At 42.1% G+C, this 15,827-nt stretch overlaps 1 protein-coding gene across 2 annotated transcripts in view; it reads left to right on the plus strand.

Moving 5' to 3' along the window:
• Nucleotides 1-15,827, plus strand: part of Elp2 (elongator acetyltransferase complex subunit 2) — a 37,245-nt gene that overhangs the window by 1,920 nt on the left and 19,498 nt on the right. The window contains exons 2-11 of one of the 2 annotated variants that reach the window (XM_042264224.2): nt 1,381-1,459; nt 3,545-3,615; nt 8,504-8,660; nt 8,991-9,068; nt 10,559-10,623; nt 10,857-10,923; nt 11,511-11,648; nt 12,964-13,059; nt 15,343-15,443; nt 15,618-15,749. In XM_042264224.2, the coding sequence (XP_042120158.1) occupies nt 1,381-1,459; nt 3,545-3,615; nt 8,504-8,660; nt 8,991-9,068; nt 10,559-10,623; nt 10,857-10,923; nt 11,511-11,648; nt 12,964-13,059; nt 15,343-15,443; nt 15,618-15,749 (984 nt within the window). The remainder of the gene's footprint in view (nt 1-1,380; nt 1,460-3,544; nt 3,616-8,503; nt 8,661-8,990; nt 9,069-10,558; nt 10,624-10,856; nt 10,924-11,510; nt 11,649-12,963; nt 13,060-15,342; nt 15,444-15,617; nt 15,750-15,827) is intronic. The other variant, XM_076554836.1, reaches the window with a different exon arrangement.

Genomic DNA, 15,827 nt, shown 5'->3' on the forward strand with positions numbered 1-15,827 from the left:
TTTATTTGGTATTTTTTGAGATCCCATCTAGGCTTGTTGTAGGCGTTGTGACGCTACAAAGATAATGAGTCATTACTCCTCAGTCTGGTGGGAGAGACAGGAAAATGCAATCACACACACACATCTCACACACACACCACACACATACACCACACACACACACACACACCACACACACACACCACACACACACATACACCACACACACACACACCACACACACCACACACACACACACACACACACACACACACACACACACGAAATGCTACAGTATAGTTTTGAGAATGATGTTTATTTGGCATTTTTTGAGATCCCATCTAGGCTTGCTGTAGGCGTTGTGACGCTACAAAGATAATGAGTCATTACTCCTCGGTCTGGTGGGAGAGAGAGGGGAATGCATTGAAGTGATTTCCAACCTCAGTGAGCTCATTTCATTAAATGTATTGGTTTATACACATTTGCCTGTTTTTTTTCCCAGCCATGAGGAAATCTGTTTGGCATACAAGCATGCATCAAGTCAGTGCTATTGATAACAAACATGCACAGGGCTGTCAAGAGAAGTCCTGGGAGCAGATCTTTAACGGGGTGTGAAATCAGGCTACTGCATGGTGGCTGAGGGTCTGGCTGTAGAACTTGCAGGGGTCTGATTTAGACAGACTTTAGCAGCTGTGGCCTCATGACCTTGTGTCACTGTCACTGAGGCTAAAGAACCTACCACTTGACTAACCATGAATTTATATACAGTAACTATAGGTTTTTTTTTTGTTTTTTTTTTTTTTTTTAATTTTTTTTTTAACCATCAACGTGGGCTGGAGAGATGGCTCAGTGGTTAGGAGCCCTGGCTGCTCTTCCAAAGGACCCAGGTTCAATTCCCAGCACCCACATGGCAGCTCACAACTGTCTATAACTCTAGTTCCAGGGAACCCAACACACTCATCCAGACATACATGCAGGCAAAACACTAATGCACAGGAAAAAAAAAATTAAACCCTCTACTTAATGTAGCTTGGATTGTTTTGCTGTGGACTGTAGCCCACAAAGGGACTTCTTGTTTGTCTTGGAGACTCAAGACAGGCTTGCTGACATGGAGGTTGGGGTTGAGTTGATCTACATCAGCTATGGAGATGAAGATCCAGGGAGCTAAGATGGCCAGTTATTGACAGGATGGTGGGAATGTGTGTGGAAAGGCAGGAAATGCTATAGTGAATGGATAAGTCAAGCCACACTTAGAGGTTTATGACTTGAAAGGCAACTCTGTTGATGGAATTCTGCTCTTTTTATTGCATCAAAATACTGATAACTGATTTTTACTTACTTATCCATCCCTTTGTGGGCTACATTCTAATGTACTAATTGATATTTTTTTTTTCTCTAAAGAAAAAGGTGGTTCTTAACAATCTGAATGGTCACACTGCCCGAGTCAATTGCCTGCAGTGGGTACGTAGACAGGATGGCTGTAAGTATTAAGCCAAGAAGGCTGATCTCAAATGCTTTTTGATAAAGTACAGTTAGTAATTTGTTTGTTTGTTTGTTTGTTTGTTTTTTAGAGACAGGGTTTCTTTGTGTAGCTTTTGGAGCCTGTCCTGGAACTCGCTCTGTAGACCAGGCTGACCTAGAACTCACAAAGATCCGCCTGCCTCTACCTCCCAAGTGCTGGGATTAAAGGCGTGCGCCAACACTGCCTGACCAGTTAGTAATTTTTTTTTTTTTTTTTATTTCTCTTGATTTATCATTTTCTTGACTGATATATGTTTGGAAAAAAATGAAAACTGGTCTACCCAGTGAGGTAGCTGACTAGTATTTTTACTTGATAGCAGTTGAAGCATGGATAAACCCTGTGCTCATAGCCTTTGAGTGGAAAACCTGTGAGCAGGTCATAGGTAGAGGCTGACATTCAGCTAACTTAGTCTGTTTCTGCCATAGACAGACTGTTGCTTTAGTTAAGACCTTGGGTGTTTTTTGCAGTTGATAGTATGGTCTAGAAAGTAAAGGATTGTACTGGATCAGAGGACCCTTGGTAGTCCCAGGATGTGTGAGGTCCGTGTTATTTTCATAATGTTAAGAAGTGTGCTCACTCACAGGCTGTCATGAGTGTGCTGTGTGGTTTTTCTGTCAACCACATATGTGTGATACTGTAACAGACTAAACAGAGCAGCAAATAGGAAACTTGAGCTGTTTTCTAATGTAGTCAGATACTAAAGAGCCTCCAGACATACAAAATTGTGCTCCTGTTCTTTTTAATTTTTTATGGTTCTAACATTAGACTTCTTCAGCTCCTATGGAAGTTTGTATTAACATATTTTGTACATCGTTATAATTAAATTACTATTGCCAGTGTGTGATGGTGGGGTTGGGTACATGCCACAGTGCATGTGTAGACTTTCTACCCACCTTTGTGTGGTTTGGGGATCAAACTCAGATCTCTAGGTTTGTACAGCAGGTGCTTTTACCCAATAAATCATCTTAACTGTGTCTTTTCTTTTGAGACTAGGTCTCATTGTCCTGGCTGGCCTAGAACTCACTATGTAGACCATACTGGCCTCAGATCCACAGAGGTGCCCCTGCCTCTTCCTCCGGAGTGCTGGGGCTAAACGCATGTGTTTCCTTGCCCAACGTCATTGTAGTTTTTAAATGAACTATTAAAAAAATACTTTTTAATTTTTACTTCTAATATTGATACAAATAGCCCACATTAAAAGCTTTTTAGGGGTTTTTAAAATTCTTTTTTTTTTTTTTTGGTTTTTCGAGACAGGGTTTCTCTGTGTAGCTTTGTGCCTTTCTTGGAACTCACTCTGTAGACCAGCCTGCCTCGAACTCACAGAGATCCGCCTGGCTCTGCCTCCCGAGTGCTGGAATTAAAGGCGTGCGTCACCACCGCCCGGCCTTAAAATTCTTAAGAGTGTGAAGTAGAACAAAAATTTTGAAAGTTGGTGGAATGCAGTGATTATTTCTCTTCGCTGTAAGATTCTCTGTCTCCGGAGCTGTTATTGGCCTGTTGGTTGCTGTAAACTCTTACTCCAGTGGGTTCTCTCAGTTGTCCTGTCCTGCTGTGCTCTTGTTTTACACTCTGAGCTAAGTTCTTCTCATTCTGCATACGCTCCAGGCGCAAGTGCAGAGTTTTCTTGAGCTGGTGAGACTCTTCTGTGGTTTTATCTGTAATATTAAAAAAGGCCTAATACACCACTTATCTCAAGTGGTGAATCAGAGTAAGTCTTGTATCAAGTCAGTAAAAGCCATTATATAATACTAAGGATGGCTCTCAATGTGTGAGCAAAAATACAGTTGTAAATAATGTTACTTGGCACCACTTGACATCAGAAACTGCTGGAACCACACCATAGGACTTTGTTGTGAAGTATTAATTTTACTTCCATTTAAAAGTGAGGTCACATAAAATGAATTACATGTTACTACTGTAACCTGTGACCTTCTAGTAAGGTCTGTCACCAGATAATTTAGATTTCCTAGGAAATTGATAAGAAAATAACTAGGGGAAGAAATGACGTGAATGAAGATATTTACCCAAACACAACTTTTTCAGTCCCGTCCTGTGAATTGGTGTCTGGAGGAGCCGACAGCCGAGTGATTCACTGGGAGATAGTGAATAATCAGGTCAGTAGCTATTTCTCATTCTAAGAAGTGACTGTACTTACTATTCAAGTTTTAGCTCTCATTTCTTGTTTTTTTGATTTATAAAATGTCCTCATTTTTTTCTCATCTATGAACTTAGTTTATTTGCTTATCTGTAACCCATATACTTTATTGTTTCTTAAAATCTGAAGACAAAATCCCAGCACTGAGAAGGGGAGGTGGACACAAAGCCCCCAACCAAGCAGGTCTTTGCAATTGATGCCTGCTGGGAAAGGGAAAATTGATTTTTTACAATTTCATGTCATTGGATTTATCAAACATACTCCAGGCCAAGCCCCATGTCCAGGAGAAGCTGACCAACACAAAACTGATGCCATGTTTTGTTTTGTTGTTGTTGTTGTCCATTTTGGTATTTTTAAAAATATTTTTGGTTTGTTTTGATTTTCAGTTTTTGTTGTTTGTTTGTTTGTAATAAGAATGAGAACATGAAGTTGGATGGGTGGAGCTGGGAAGAATCTGGAGGAGTTGGATAAGGGGGAAACATGATCAAATATATTGTATGAAAAAAAAGAAGAAAAGAAATAGCTGGGCATGATTGAATTGTTATGCAGGAAAGTAAAAGGTCTCTTATGCCCCAAACTAAATATTTCAAATAAATTAGATCATAAATATGCTAGAAAATAAATTGCCAAAAGAGTATTAAGGAAAAAAAAATCTGAAACCCAAATGCTTATCTCTCTCTCTCTTTTTTAAGTGTATAGCTCTCTTAGCCAGTGTTCTATGGCTGTGAAGAGGCCCCATGACCACGGCAACTCTTATAAAGGAAAGCATTTCACTGGGGCATCTTACAGTTTCAGAGGTTTAGTCCATTATTGTCATGGCAGGGGGAGTTGTGGCATGCAGGCTGACATGCTGGAGAGGAGCTGAGAGTTCGACTTCCCCAGGCAACAGCAAGAGAGAGACACTGGGCCTGCTTTGAGCATTTGAAACCCCAAAGCCCACCCTCAGGGACACTTCCTCCAAAAAGGCCTCACCCTATAATCCAAGTCAAGTAGTGTTACTCCTTAATGACCAAGCATTCAAATCTATAAGCCTGTGGGGGCTGTTCCTATTCAAACCATCACAGTAGCCAAGAAACTTTATTTATTTATTTATTTATTTTAATAAAAAGTGTGAGCCAGGCAGTGGTGGCACATGCCTTTAATCCTAGCTCTTGGGAGGCAGAGGCAGGTGGATCTCAGTGCGTTTGAGGCCAGCCTGGTTTACAAATTGAGTTCCAAGACAGCCAGGACTGTTACACAGATGAACCCTGTCTTGAAAAACCAAAAAAAAAAAAAAAAAGAAAAGAAAAAAATCTGAGACATGGGTTGGGGCTATGCAGTGGGTAAAATGCATGCTGCACAGGCTGAAGGGCCTGAGTTCCAGTCCACAGAACCCACATAGTGGCTGGACATGGCAGCATTCACCTGGAATCCCAGAGTCTCTACTGTGGATGGAAGATGGAGACAGGAGAGTGCCCATAAGCTCTGGGACAGCTAGCCTGGGATACATCATGGCCAACAACTAAGAAAGACGCAGGCTTAGATCAGGTGGAAGATGAGGACAGACACCCAGGTTTGTCATTTAGCCCCACATGCGTGGCATACACTTGTATAAACAGAAAATAAACAGCAGATGCATACACATTTTCTAAGACAGTGTCACTGTATGCCCTGGAGGGCTGAGATTGCAGGTGTGTGCCATCCCACTCAGCTGAGACGGTTTATCTCCTGCCTGTCAGGGCTCTGTACCCTTCCTCTTAACTCCTGCTTCCAAGTTTGTGTGCTGTCTGTCACTTGTGCCTGGGACTCCTTCATTCAGACTGATCTTAGGTGAGCTGTTCTGTTCTCGATAATGACAGACATTTTGGTGTATTAAATAGGCAGCTGCTGCCAGGTGAATATTGGTTTTGAACATTACCCCAAAGAAGTAGATAAGGCGGAGCCCTCTTGTTCCTGAGTCGAGGACATTATCTTGAAGGCAGAGTGGACTTGAATACTGACAAGTCAGAGTGCTCCGTGCCCAGGTGTGCAGAGTTACTGCACCTCCACTGCAGATGGATGGCCTTTGGGTTGACTGTGCAGTGGAGGGTGTTGTCTTGGGAAAAATTCAAAGGGTAAGGATTCCAAGTAGAAAAAACATTACACAAATGAACCTGTCATTCCCATTTAAAATCTCTTAGCATCCCATTGTACTCCGAGGAAACAGTTTGGGAAATGTTATTAGATAATACATGGTGTACTAACGCAAACAATAATAGTTCCAGCCTATATTGTTTGCTCCCAGGGTTCGCGGAAGAGTCTACCAACCAGCTGAGGATTCTAATCTGAGGAATATTCAATGAATCTGAGCACACTGAATTCTTTAGTCCATTTGCTTTATTTCTCTAAGTTAATTCTATCTACACAGTTTCTTTTCTGTCCTGTTACCTCTCAGTCCCTCCTGCTCTCAGTCCCTTCTGCTGTTCTCTCATGTCTATCTAGTTCTTTCCACCTCCGTCCTCATCTTTGTTCTTCTCCATCAATCCTCCCAGTGCTCTCAGAGAACAGTCTATATACCCACACAGTAATTCTTTGGCAATGCAGTGTGAGGCTTGAAGTTTTTAGGGTCTCAGAGAGAGGTGATAAGGACCCACACATCAAGCAATTAATTGTCAGCTTCCAATTACAACCCAAAAGGGAGTGCCTAAAGGGGAGTTCTCTGGTAGGGTCAACTGAAGGCTAAGATCAGTTAGGGAATTTATGTGCTCAAACTATCATCTAGAAATGGCTAGGTAGAATGTTAGGGTCAGTAAGTCACAAGAAAGTCAACTGTCTTTGGTGCCGCTTTTCCCGCTCCTCCCGGCTGCAGCTGCTTTCTGATAGGGAGGTGGGTAAGCAACCTCTGTCAGAGCATGTAGTATTTGGTTAGTAAAAGCACTTTCACTCAGAGTAATTGCTGAGGAGAAAATCTAGGAATAGCACCTGGCTAAGGAGGAATAAGAAATTAATTTGCACAAGAAAGAAGCTTGGCACCTATCACCTGCCTGGCCTTGTAGGCAATCTCCTTGGGTGAGTGGGAAGTAACTGCCTTAACTCAGTAACTAGCAAATGGCTAAAACATCATTCCAGAAATGTGAGCAGTAAATCTCTTAAGTTAGGGTCTTGTGTAAATAACCTGGGGTGAAGGTAAGGAGTTGAAGATTTAATTGTTAGTGGTTCTTTTCTCTATCTGTGGGTGAGATGAGCTAATGTTTATCTATGTGCAGTTTTGTCCTTGGAAAAAGGTATCTTTGCTGAAATACTTTTGACTGGAGAATGGCCCTGGCCAGATTTATCTTAATGAAAGATAAACACAGCTGGGGACAGTTATCCAATTACCCCAAATGTATAGGGAAGGTTGTTCCCAAGATTGAGATGCAATCATGACATTACATGTACACATAACATGGAGATGCACGGTAAATGGGGAGAATCATGGCTGTTACTGCACAAGAAGTTTACAGAAAGAGACAGCTAGTTCATTCAAAAGCAGTAATTTCATAACACCTTGCATGATGGTTTCCTCTAACAGAACCCTTAGTTCTGATAGGTTGGCCTTCTGAACTCTAGCTGTCACTGCTGTGCACTCCATGGACTTTTGCTACCAGCAGCTCTCAATAGTGTACAAAAATACTAGAGAATAAGGGGAGTTCATATTTGAATGCTAGCTTTAGGAGTTTGTTCTTCGGCTACTCATGTAGTGCAGGCCTGGGTTGTCAGCACTCAACAGGCCGAAACAGGAGAAAGACGAGTTCAAGGTCAGTATAGGCTGTACAGCAAAACACTCTCAAATTTTTTTTTTTTTTGTTTTTTTGTTGTTGTTGTGATTGGGCTGGGATACAGATCCATGGCAGAGCACCTGCCTAGTATGTGTGAGGCCCTGGATTCAATCCTTAGTTTGCCGGGGAGGGGCTCTTATTCAGTAGGCATTTGGAAATCAGTGATGGTTGCTAAAGAAAGGATATGTCAGGTGTACTGTGAAAGCACTGCTGACTTATAGGGGAAACCGGAAGAAAAGGAGAGTGTAAAAATGTTTTTGGCAGTGACAGGTTAGTTACAAAATAAAATGGGGATATGATGGACAGGGAAATGAGTGAGAATGGGTTCTTTTTTAGGGCCCTGGGAGAAAGGTGCTTCTATATAGAAAAATGGGCAAGTAGGAAGATGTGGAACCTGGTGTGGTCATGTCATGTGACCTGCTGGCTGTTCCATGTCCCCAGTGCTACAGGAATTAGAGGGCCATGTGGAGCCACCTGCATTTGAAGGAGCAGAATGCCATCCCCACTGGGCCCAGTCTTAGCAGAAGAATCCAGGGAGCTGAAGTGAGCTCTTTTGAGACCTGAAGTGAGAGACTTGCCAGACTTTTCCTTAATGCTTCCCTGAGCTCCTAGTGGCAGGACAGTCAACTGAGAGGAGAAAGAGGCCAGACTGAGGCGGGTGGGGGCATGAAAGTCGGAAAAGAAGGATGAAGAGAATTGGGATTCAGGGGAAAGGCTGAGCATCTTCGGGCTTGGGTACCCACCCATTCAGTTCTGTGTGCACAGATGCTCGGTGCGCCTGGACTGCTGATCAGAGTGAGAGCCTGTAACTGAGGAGGACTTTGAACTAATGACACCCCTTCTCCACTTCCTAAATGCTGGGATTACAGATGTATAGCTATCATGTTCTGTTTACAGCCTCCTCACCTTTCTTTTTTGAGACAGTCTCATTTGATAGTCCAGGCTGTTCTCAGACTCAGAGTGGTCCTCTGGATCAGTCTCCTGAGTTCCAGGATTATAGACATTAGCCACCATACCCAGCTATATAATTCTTTTGTTCTTGTAACACATATGACATTCTTTCTGATTCAGGTTTTAAAAGCAGTCCGTCTCCAAGGCCATGAAGGACCTATTTATGCCGTGCATGCTATTTACCTGAATGGGCCATCTGATGGTGCGCTGCATTCTCTGATAGCTTCTGCAGCTTCAGATTCTACAGTTCGACTGTGGTCTAAAAAGGGGTTGGAAGGTAGGTTTGGAGGCTTTGTAATCTATATAAAAGAAATAGAAATTGTGAAATGAGTAACACAAGAGCACGTATTAAGTTCCACCATTTCAAGCAACTTTAAAATGTTATCCTAATATGAATGTGTTACTTTTGTGCTTTTTCAAAATACCCTTTAACCAAAGTATTTGCCTAAGTAAATTCCAGCTAAGCCTTATTTTAAATGGGCTATTTTGTTCTCTCTGATCTTTGGGTTGACTTGTCCATCTCTTTGCTGACACTCTGAACTAGTGATACCACCCCGCTTCTTTAGGTAGAGAAGCTCATGGTGAATTTTTGTTTCTTGTTTTTCAGTAAAATTCCTTCAGACCTTGAACTTTGGAGATGCATGTGTTCTGACTGTCTGCCTGTCTATTTTGCCCGGTATTAATGGTGAGTGTCTTCCCATTTATTAAAAGAACAGCATAAGGAAGGTTTGGGACCTTGATTTTGTATCTGTTACATTTGTTTATCTTGTGTTGGTGAATCCAGTGGATGGCCTCACACATACTAAACAATACTCTACCACTGAGCTATACTCCAGCCCTGTATCTAAATGCTCCCATGAAATAACAAACTGGGCATTGAGATACACATCAATAATCTCAGCATTAGGGAGATGGAGGCAAGAGGATCAGGAGTTCAAGGATAGCCTGGGCTACACGAGACTGTTTCAGAAACAGAAAAACAGCAAATCAACTGGTATAGCTCATAAAGTTAGAGCAGCTATTAGGAATTTTGGTAGCTGAGATTTTATTGGTTTAATATATGCTCCAAATTGATATTGCTGCTTGTTTATTTCATCGTGGATGTATCTGAATACAATTTGGAGAAAGTAGTTCTTTGAAGGTGAAGGTTGGGCTAAGTTGAAAGGTATTTAACTGTGTGAGCCTCTCAAGATGGCAACCCTTCATGTCCTACATGATGAGTTTGATTTTCCTTGCCTTGTTAGGCACAGAAATGGTAGTTGATGTGAGACAATGATTCCTTTACCTCCTCCTTTACCTGGAGGACAGGCCCAGCTGCCAGAGGCATGGCCAGGGAGCTCCAGCCTCTCCTGCTCTCTGTCCTCTGCAGCAGGACCTGGGACTCTGGTTCCTGTTACGCTTTCTTTATGTAAAGGTGGCTGGGAAGCAAGGTTAGTTTGGCAACGTGTACCTTTTAGTCATCTCAGAGTTCTTAACTGTATATTGATTATGTGCTCTTTTATTTTAACATTTAATTCATTCTCAAGCCAAATGTAAAATCCTTGAAGTCAGCAAATACATGTAAAGATTTTAGGTAGCAGCTGATGCTGGGCTCAGGCTCCTCAGTATTCAACTGGGCTAATCTCCCCCCCCCCCTGTCCTCTGGGTGGTGTTGTAGAAATGCATCTTACTTGTTCTTATTTGAAATTTATTTTGGTTAGGGACAGCTTTTGGGAGTCTTTCTGTCTGTACACCCTGTTTCTAAAGCAAGGGCTCTCTTGTTTTTAGACACGTATTTTAGGCTAGGTGGCCTACAACTTGCTACCAGTTCTTCTTTCTTCCTTTCATCTTGCCGAAGCAGTGCTGGGATTAAAGATGCACAATGCCACATGTGGCTTTTAATGTGGTTCCCAGGGATTGAACTCAGGTTTTCAGGCTTGCATGGCAAGCACTCACCCCATGCCTTCTCCCTAGTCTGTACCTTGTTCTCCACTTTCCCTCCCCTCTGTCAGTGCACAGAAGTAACTGTCCCGGTATTTGCCAGATCCACTGACCAGAAACGTTAGTGTCCATGTAGTCCTGGAGGCGGTGGGACCCTTTCAGTTCATTTGTGCGGTGTGTGGGGAGCAGAAGTCGGTTTCTTCACCCAGTGATCGTAGCTGCAGTACTTACAGCCATGCCTGTTTTCCTTCCCAGTACCAATATTAGCATGTGGTGATGATGACTGCAAGATTCACTTATTTGTTCAACAGGATGACCAGGTAACTAATGGTTTTTACTAAGAGACTAGAATTATGTTTTGCTTAGCAATGCATCTTAATGTAGAATTTTTAAAATGGTTGCAACAGTCCAGCTGTCCAGCATCTTCAGTGCTGTATCTGCAGCATGTGCTGTTTTATCTTGTGAATGTTTAGACTGCTTGAGACTTGAAGATAGTGACTAGCCTGACTAGTCACTGAGGTGTCACTTACTTTATTGACTCTTATCTTCCTAGTTTCAGAAAATGCTTTCTCTCTGTGGGCATGAGGACTGGATAAAAGGAGTAGATTGGGCAACTTTTGGTCAGTATGAAATTTTACTACAAGTGTGCATGATAGGGACAAGTTTAAGTTTCTTTTTGTGTTACATTGTCTACTGTCCTGATTAGAAAAGGAACACACATACTATGTATGGCATTCATCTGGAGACTAAAAGACAGCATTGGGGGTCGGGAGCAGGGTTTCCTTTCACCGTGTGAGTCCCAAGATCGCACTCACTGAGGCTTGGTGGCAGGTACCATTGCCCACTGGCCCAGAAAAAGAGATTCTTAACTCTTGTTAACTGTTGATTGGGTGGTAAAGAATGAAATAAATTGATATTTACAAGATGATAATAGTCCTATTTATATGTAGATGTTCTTGAAGAATTCTTCCTAGAACTTTGTGCCCTAGCTATAGAGAACTACTTGTTTTATACAATTTTATTAACATTGTGTATATATTTGCCAATGCCATTAAAAATGAATTCCAGTCAAATGCATGAAGGATAAGGAAGCAAAGTCTAATATTTTTGGATCTAAAAATATGCACACCATTGATAAAAAGTCTTATACCTAAATTTACTGCATATAGTGTTTTAAAAAGTAATGTAATATGTATTTTCTAATTAGGTAGAAACCTTTTCCTCGCAAGCTGTTCACAGGATTGCCTAATAAGAATATGGAAAGTGTATATGAAACCAACATCTTTAGAAACTGAGGATGATGGTATAAGACTGAAGGAAAATACTTTCACTATACAGAATGGAGGTGGGTGACAGTGAAGTATTTGATGTACCGGTACTTAGCTCTGCTAACTGTTTTATTTGTCTGTGTCTCCACACATCTGTGTGAAGGTTAGTTTCTTATTTTTATGTGAGATCTATTATTTTTCATGTTTGAAACACTTTTATGAACTATTTTTTAATTGATGAAAGTTATGCTTACTGTATATCAGTGAATTAATTTGTGAAATGTGAATTCTGGTCCTGTTGGAGTGCATTCATAAGGGACAGGCTAAACTCTACATTTGAGTGGCGTGTGGAATTCATATTTTCTTACAGTGTTGTGATAGACTGGCTTGCCCCTCATAGGTCCTGTTGCAATGTTGTAGGGTGGAGATAGAGTTGAGTTTGTAAATACCAAAGCCAGTCCTCAGGAGTCCTCACTCCGTAAGTGTGCTGTTCTTGGTTAGTCTTAGTTACGAGGCCTGTTAGAATTGTGGCTTTGGTAACAGTTGTCTGGGGGAAACCCAAGAAATGATATAGCCGATATACTATAAATAGCTATGCCAAAATACGAAATTTTTTATTTATTTACTGTAATATAAATTTAGTTTCCCTTATATCTATTTGTCTGTCTATCTATCTATCTATCTATCTATCTATCTATCTATCTATCTATCTATCTATCTATGAATGACAGGGTCTCATGCATCTATCTGTCTATCTGTCTGTCTGTCTATCTATGAATGACAGGGTCTCATGTATCCCATGCTGGCCTCCGGAACTCCCGAACCTCCTCTTCTGCCTTCTGAATGCTGTTGTTAGGGGGCTGTGCCAGGCACACTCTCTCAACTGAGCTATACCCCCAGTCCTTGTTTTTGCTTTAATACTACTTTTTTTTTTTTGTGTGTGTGTGTGTGTGTGTGTGTGTATGTATTTTTGTTTGTGCTGGAAATTCAACCCAGCGCTTACATGTGCTACGCAGTACATGGCTGAGCTACTCTCTCAGTCCTAGTTTTGAGCTGAAACGTAAGAACTGTATATGTGATGTAAATGATGTGTGATTTTGCTTTTAAATTGCTGTGGAACAGCTTTTCCAGGAATATTTCAAATAGTAAAATATATTCTTTAGTATTTATTTATATCCAGATAGAGAAAAGTGTAGGGACAGTTCAGTTTTAGCTCCTTTTCTCTAGTGGGTGAGGTTAATAAGGTTTAGAATTCTTGTTCTTTTTTTTTGAATCTGGATCATTATGTTTGTTCTGATCTCTTGACTAATCAATCACACACTAGACTTGATTCTGCAGATGTCCTTTGAGAGGAACTGTGAGGAAAGGGTGTCTGTGTTGCTTCTGTTGTAGGGACCAGCATAACTGTTGCGGTTACCCTGGAGACCCTGCTGACTGGACACGAGAACTGGGTAAACTCAGTTCATTGGCTGCCTGCGTACTACGAAGGTAGGAGGAAACCCACAGCTCTTGCTTCCTTCAGTGTCAGTGTTGAGCTGAGCAGCTGAACTGGAGGGTTGCTGTGAGCGTGACTAAGTTGGCAAACGTAAGGCCTGTGTGGTGGCCGTGCCGACAGCAGCTCCCCTGGAAGCTGTCCTCAGGCAGGCTAATGCTACCAGGGCGCTGGGACTGCCAACCCTGTTACCTGTGTGACTTCTGTCAAGTCCCTGTGTGACTCCGAGCTTAAGAAAAACCCACTCAAGCCGATCTCACTGGAACCTTCACTCTTGGAAGTCTGGAGTGCTGATACTGGGAAGTAGCACTTAGTAGTACCTTTCCCTTCTTTCTGTGGCCCTTAGCCTCTGTCTGTGGAGGGCAGGGCTGCCCTCGGGCTGGTGCTGGTGTAAAGCTGAGCAAGGCATAACCTGGTTCTTGTCCCCAGGAACAGCAGTCACTAATGCTCGGGGATCACTGCTCAGCTCTTAGGTTGTACGTAGTTGCCACAGCGTCGTCTTCCTCATTTTACCCTTTGTAGCCAGCTCCGTTGTGTGCTGTGTAGCCTCGCCTAGTGGTTTCTTTCTTTCCAACCCATCACCTCTCTACTTTTCCTGACCCATGTGCTCTGTGGTCATTAACACCTGCCTGTACCTGCTCTGTACAGGGGTCACTGTTGTCTCTGTAGCTGAGAGCAAATTAGCTGTGTGGTTTACTTTTTCTTTCCCAGCAGCTCAAGTTTAGTTTAAAACATAAAAAAAAAAAATCTTGTTAAGTGTGATGGCACATTTGTGTAATCCCACCACTAAAGAGGCTGAGGAAAGAGGATTGTTAGTTTGTAGCCAGGCTGAACTCTGTAGTAAAACCCCATTTCCATAGAAAAGAAAGCTGAGCATAGTAATACATAGCTATAGTTCTAGCAGTCAGGATGCTAAGACAGGAGGATTACAAGGTCAAGGTTAGTCCATCTTGAATAATGAGACCTTATTTCAAACAGACACATGTGTACATACACAAAGAAAAAGAAAGAAAAGCTGGACACTCATTTTTGCTAATTGGAAGCTGTGTTTCCAACAGTAAAAAGAAGAGAAAGGGGCTAGAGAGATGTGTTTGACACCCTCTTTGATTTCGAGGGCACCTGCACTCACACACACAGACACATAATTAAAAATCTTTAAATAAATAAATAAGAGGAAGGCATTGTTTTGGCCTAGCACTTACACCAAGACCCAGCCAGAGTTACTGAAAGTCAAAGTAGAATCCCTAATTTCATATTCCCAAGCTCAAACGACGCTCTTTATTTGGTCTTTAAAGGGAATGGGGGGTCAGTGTCAGAGGCTGGAGTGATGTCTCAGTGCTTAAGATTACTCAGTGCTCTTGCAGAAGACCTGAGTTTGGTTCCAGGACCCACAGCAGGCAGTTCATAAAGACTGGTACTTCCAGGGAATCTAATGCTCTCTTAATGGACTCTGCATGCACAGCATCAGTGTGCCCATACAGGGGAGCAGATGCACTCATTCACACACCTATAACTAAGTAGTAAAAGTGTTCAAAAAGGGCCTGGAGAGATGGCTTTTGCCGAGGACCCAGGTCAGTCCCAAGCCACCCATGTCAGGTGGCTCACAGCTGTTAACTCCCAACTCTAGGGGATCAGACACCGTTGTACATACCCACACAGAGATGCACATACAGGACATAATTAAAAATAGTAAAACAACAATCTTTTTAAGATTTATTTAAAAGAATATATATTACTTCACAATTTTGTATTAGAGAGACAACCTCTAGCTTTTCTGTAGTTCAGGAACCTTTGAAGCTTTCCTCCATTCTTCTGTGGAGACACTGTGCTAAGTTCAATGCCCATCAGTCCTAGGCTTGTTAGTGAACCTGAATTTCATGTTTATGTAGTATGGTTGTCATTGATAAAACTCGGTACTAGTATGTACTTATCCTTTTGTATCACACATGTGTATGTTTAGAGATATAGTTATGTTGGTTCATGTAGACCCTGTAATACTCCATTGTCTGAATATATCACAACTTGTTTAAACTAAGGGTAGACCTTATGATTGTATGTTTTTATTTTTGGAGACTGGGTCTCACAGTGTAGCCCAGGCTGGCCTTGAGCTTAAAGCAATTGTGCTGCTCCAGCTTCGTGACTGCTGGGGGATAGGCGTGGGCCATCGCACCTGGCTCTGCACACCCCTGCTGTTGTAGTCAATGCTGCGTGCCCTTGTGTTTTGTTCTGGCAGTCAGACTCTGCTTGTTGATCTAAAGGCATCATTTTTTCCTCTTCAGATGGTGTCCTGCAGCAGAAGGTGAGATTGCTCTCTGTCTCCACGGACAAAAGCATGATTCTCTGGGGTCCAGAAGAAGACTCCGGGGTTTGGTTAGAATTGGTAAGAGGTGGATATTTAAGAAATTCAGTATATACACCCCAAATCTATATTCCTAGAACTGTAAATTTTCACTCTTTGTGTGCATTAAATGAGCTGTAACTTTGTCTCTGAACTTCTTTTCCAGTGTGAGAAATGGACCTGTTGATTGATAACTGTTTCTCTCTTCTTGTGTAGGTCCGAGTAGGTGAAGTCGGTGGAAATACCCTGGGGTTTCTCAACTGTCAGTTCGGAGAGAATGGCAGCATGATCATCGCTCATGCGTACCACGGAGCGATGCACCTTTGGAAGCAGAGTACAGTGAACCGAGTATGAGCATGTGGTTTCTTGCTGACTTGTGCTTTTCTAGTAGACACATTCAAGCAGAGATGATAGTCATTTTAAACA

Source organism: Peromyscus maniculatus, chromosome 19, assembly GCF_049852395.1.
Source record: "Peromyscus maniculatus bairdii isolate BWxNUB_F1_BW_parent chromosome 19, HU_Pman_BW_mat_3.1, whole genome shotgun sequence".
NCBI classification, from domain to species: Eukaryota; Metazoa; Chordata; class Mammalia; order Rodentia; family Cricetidae; genus Peromyscus; species Peromyscus maniculatus.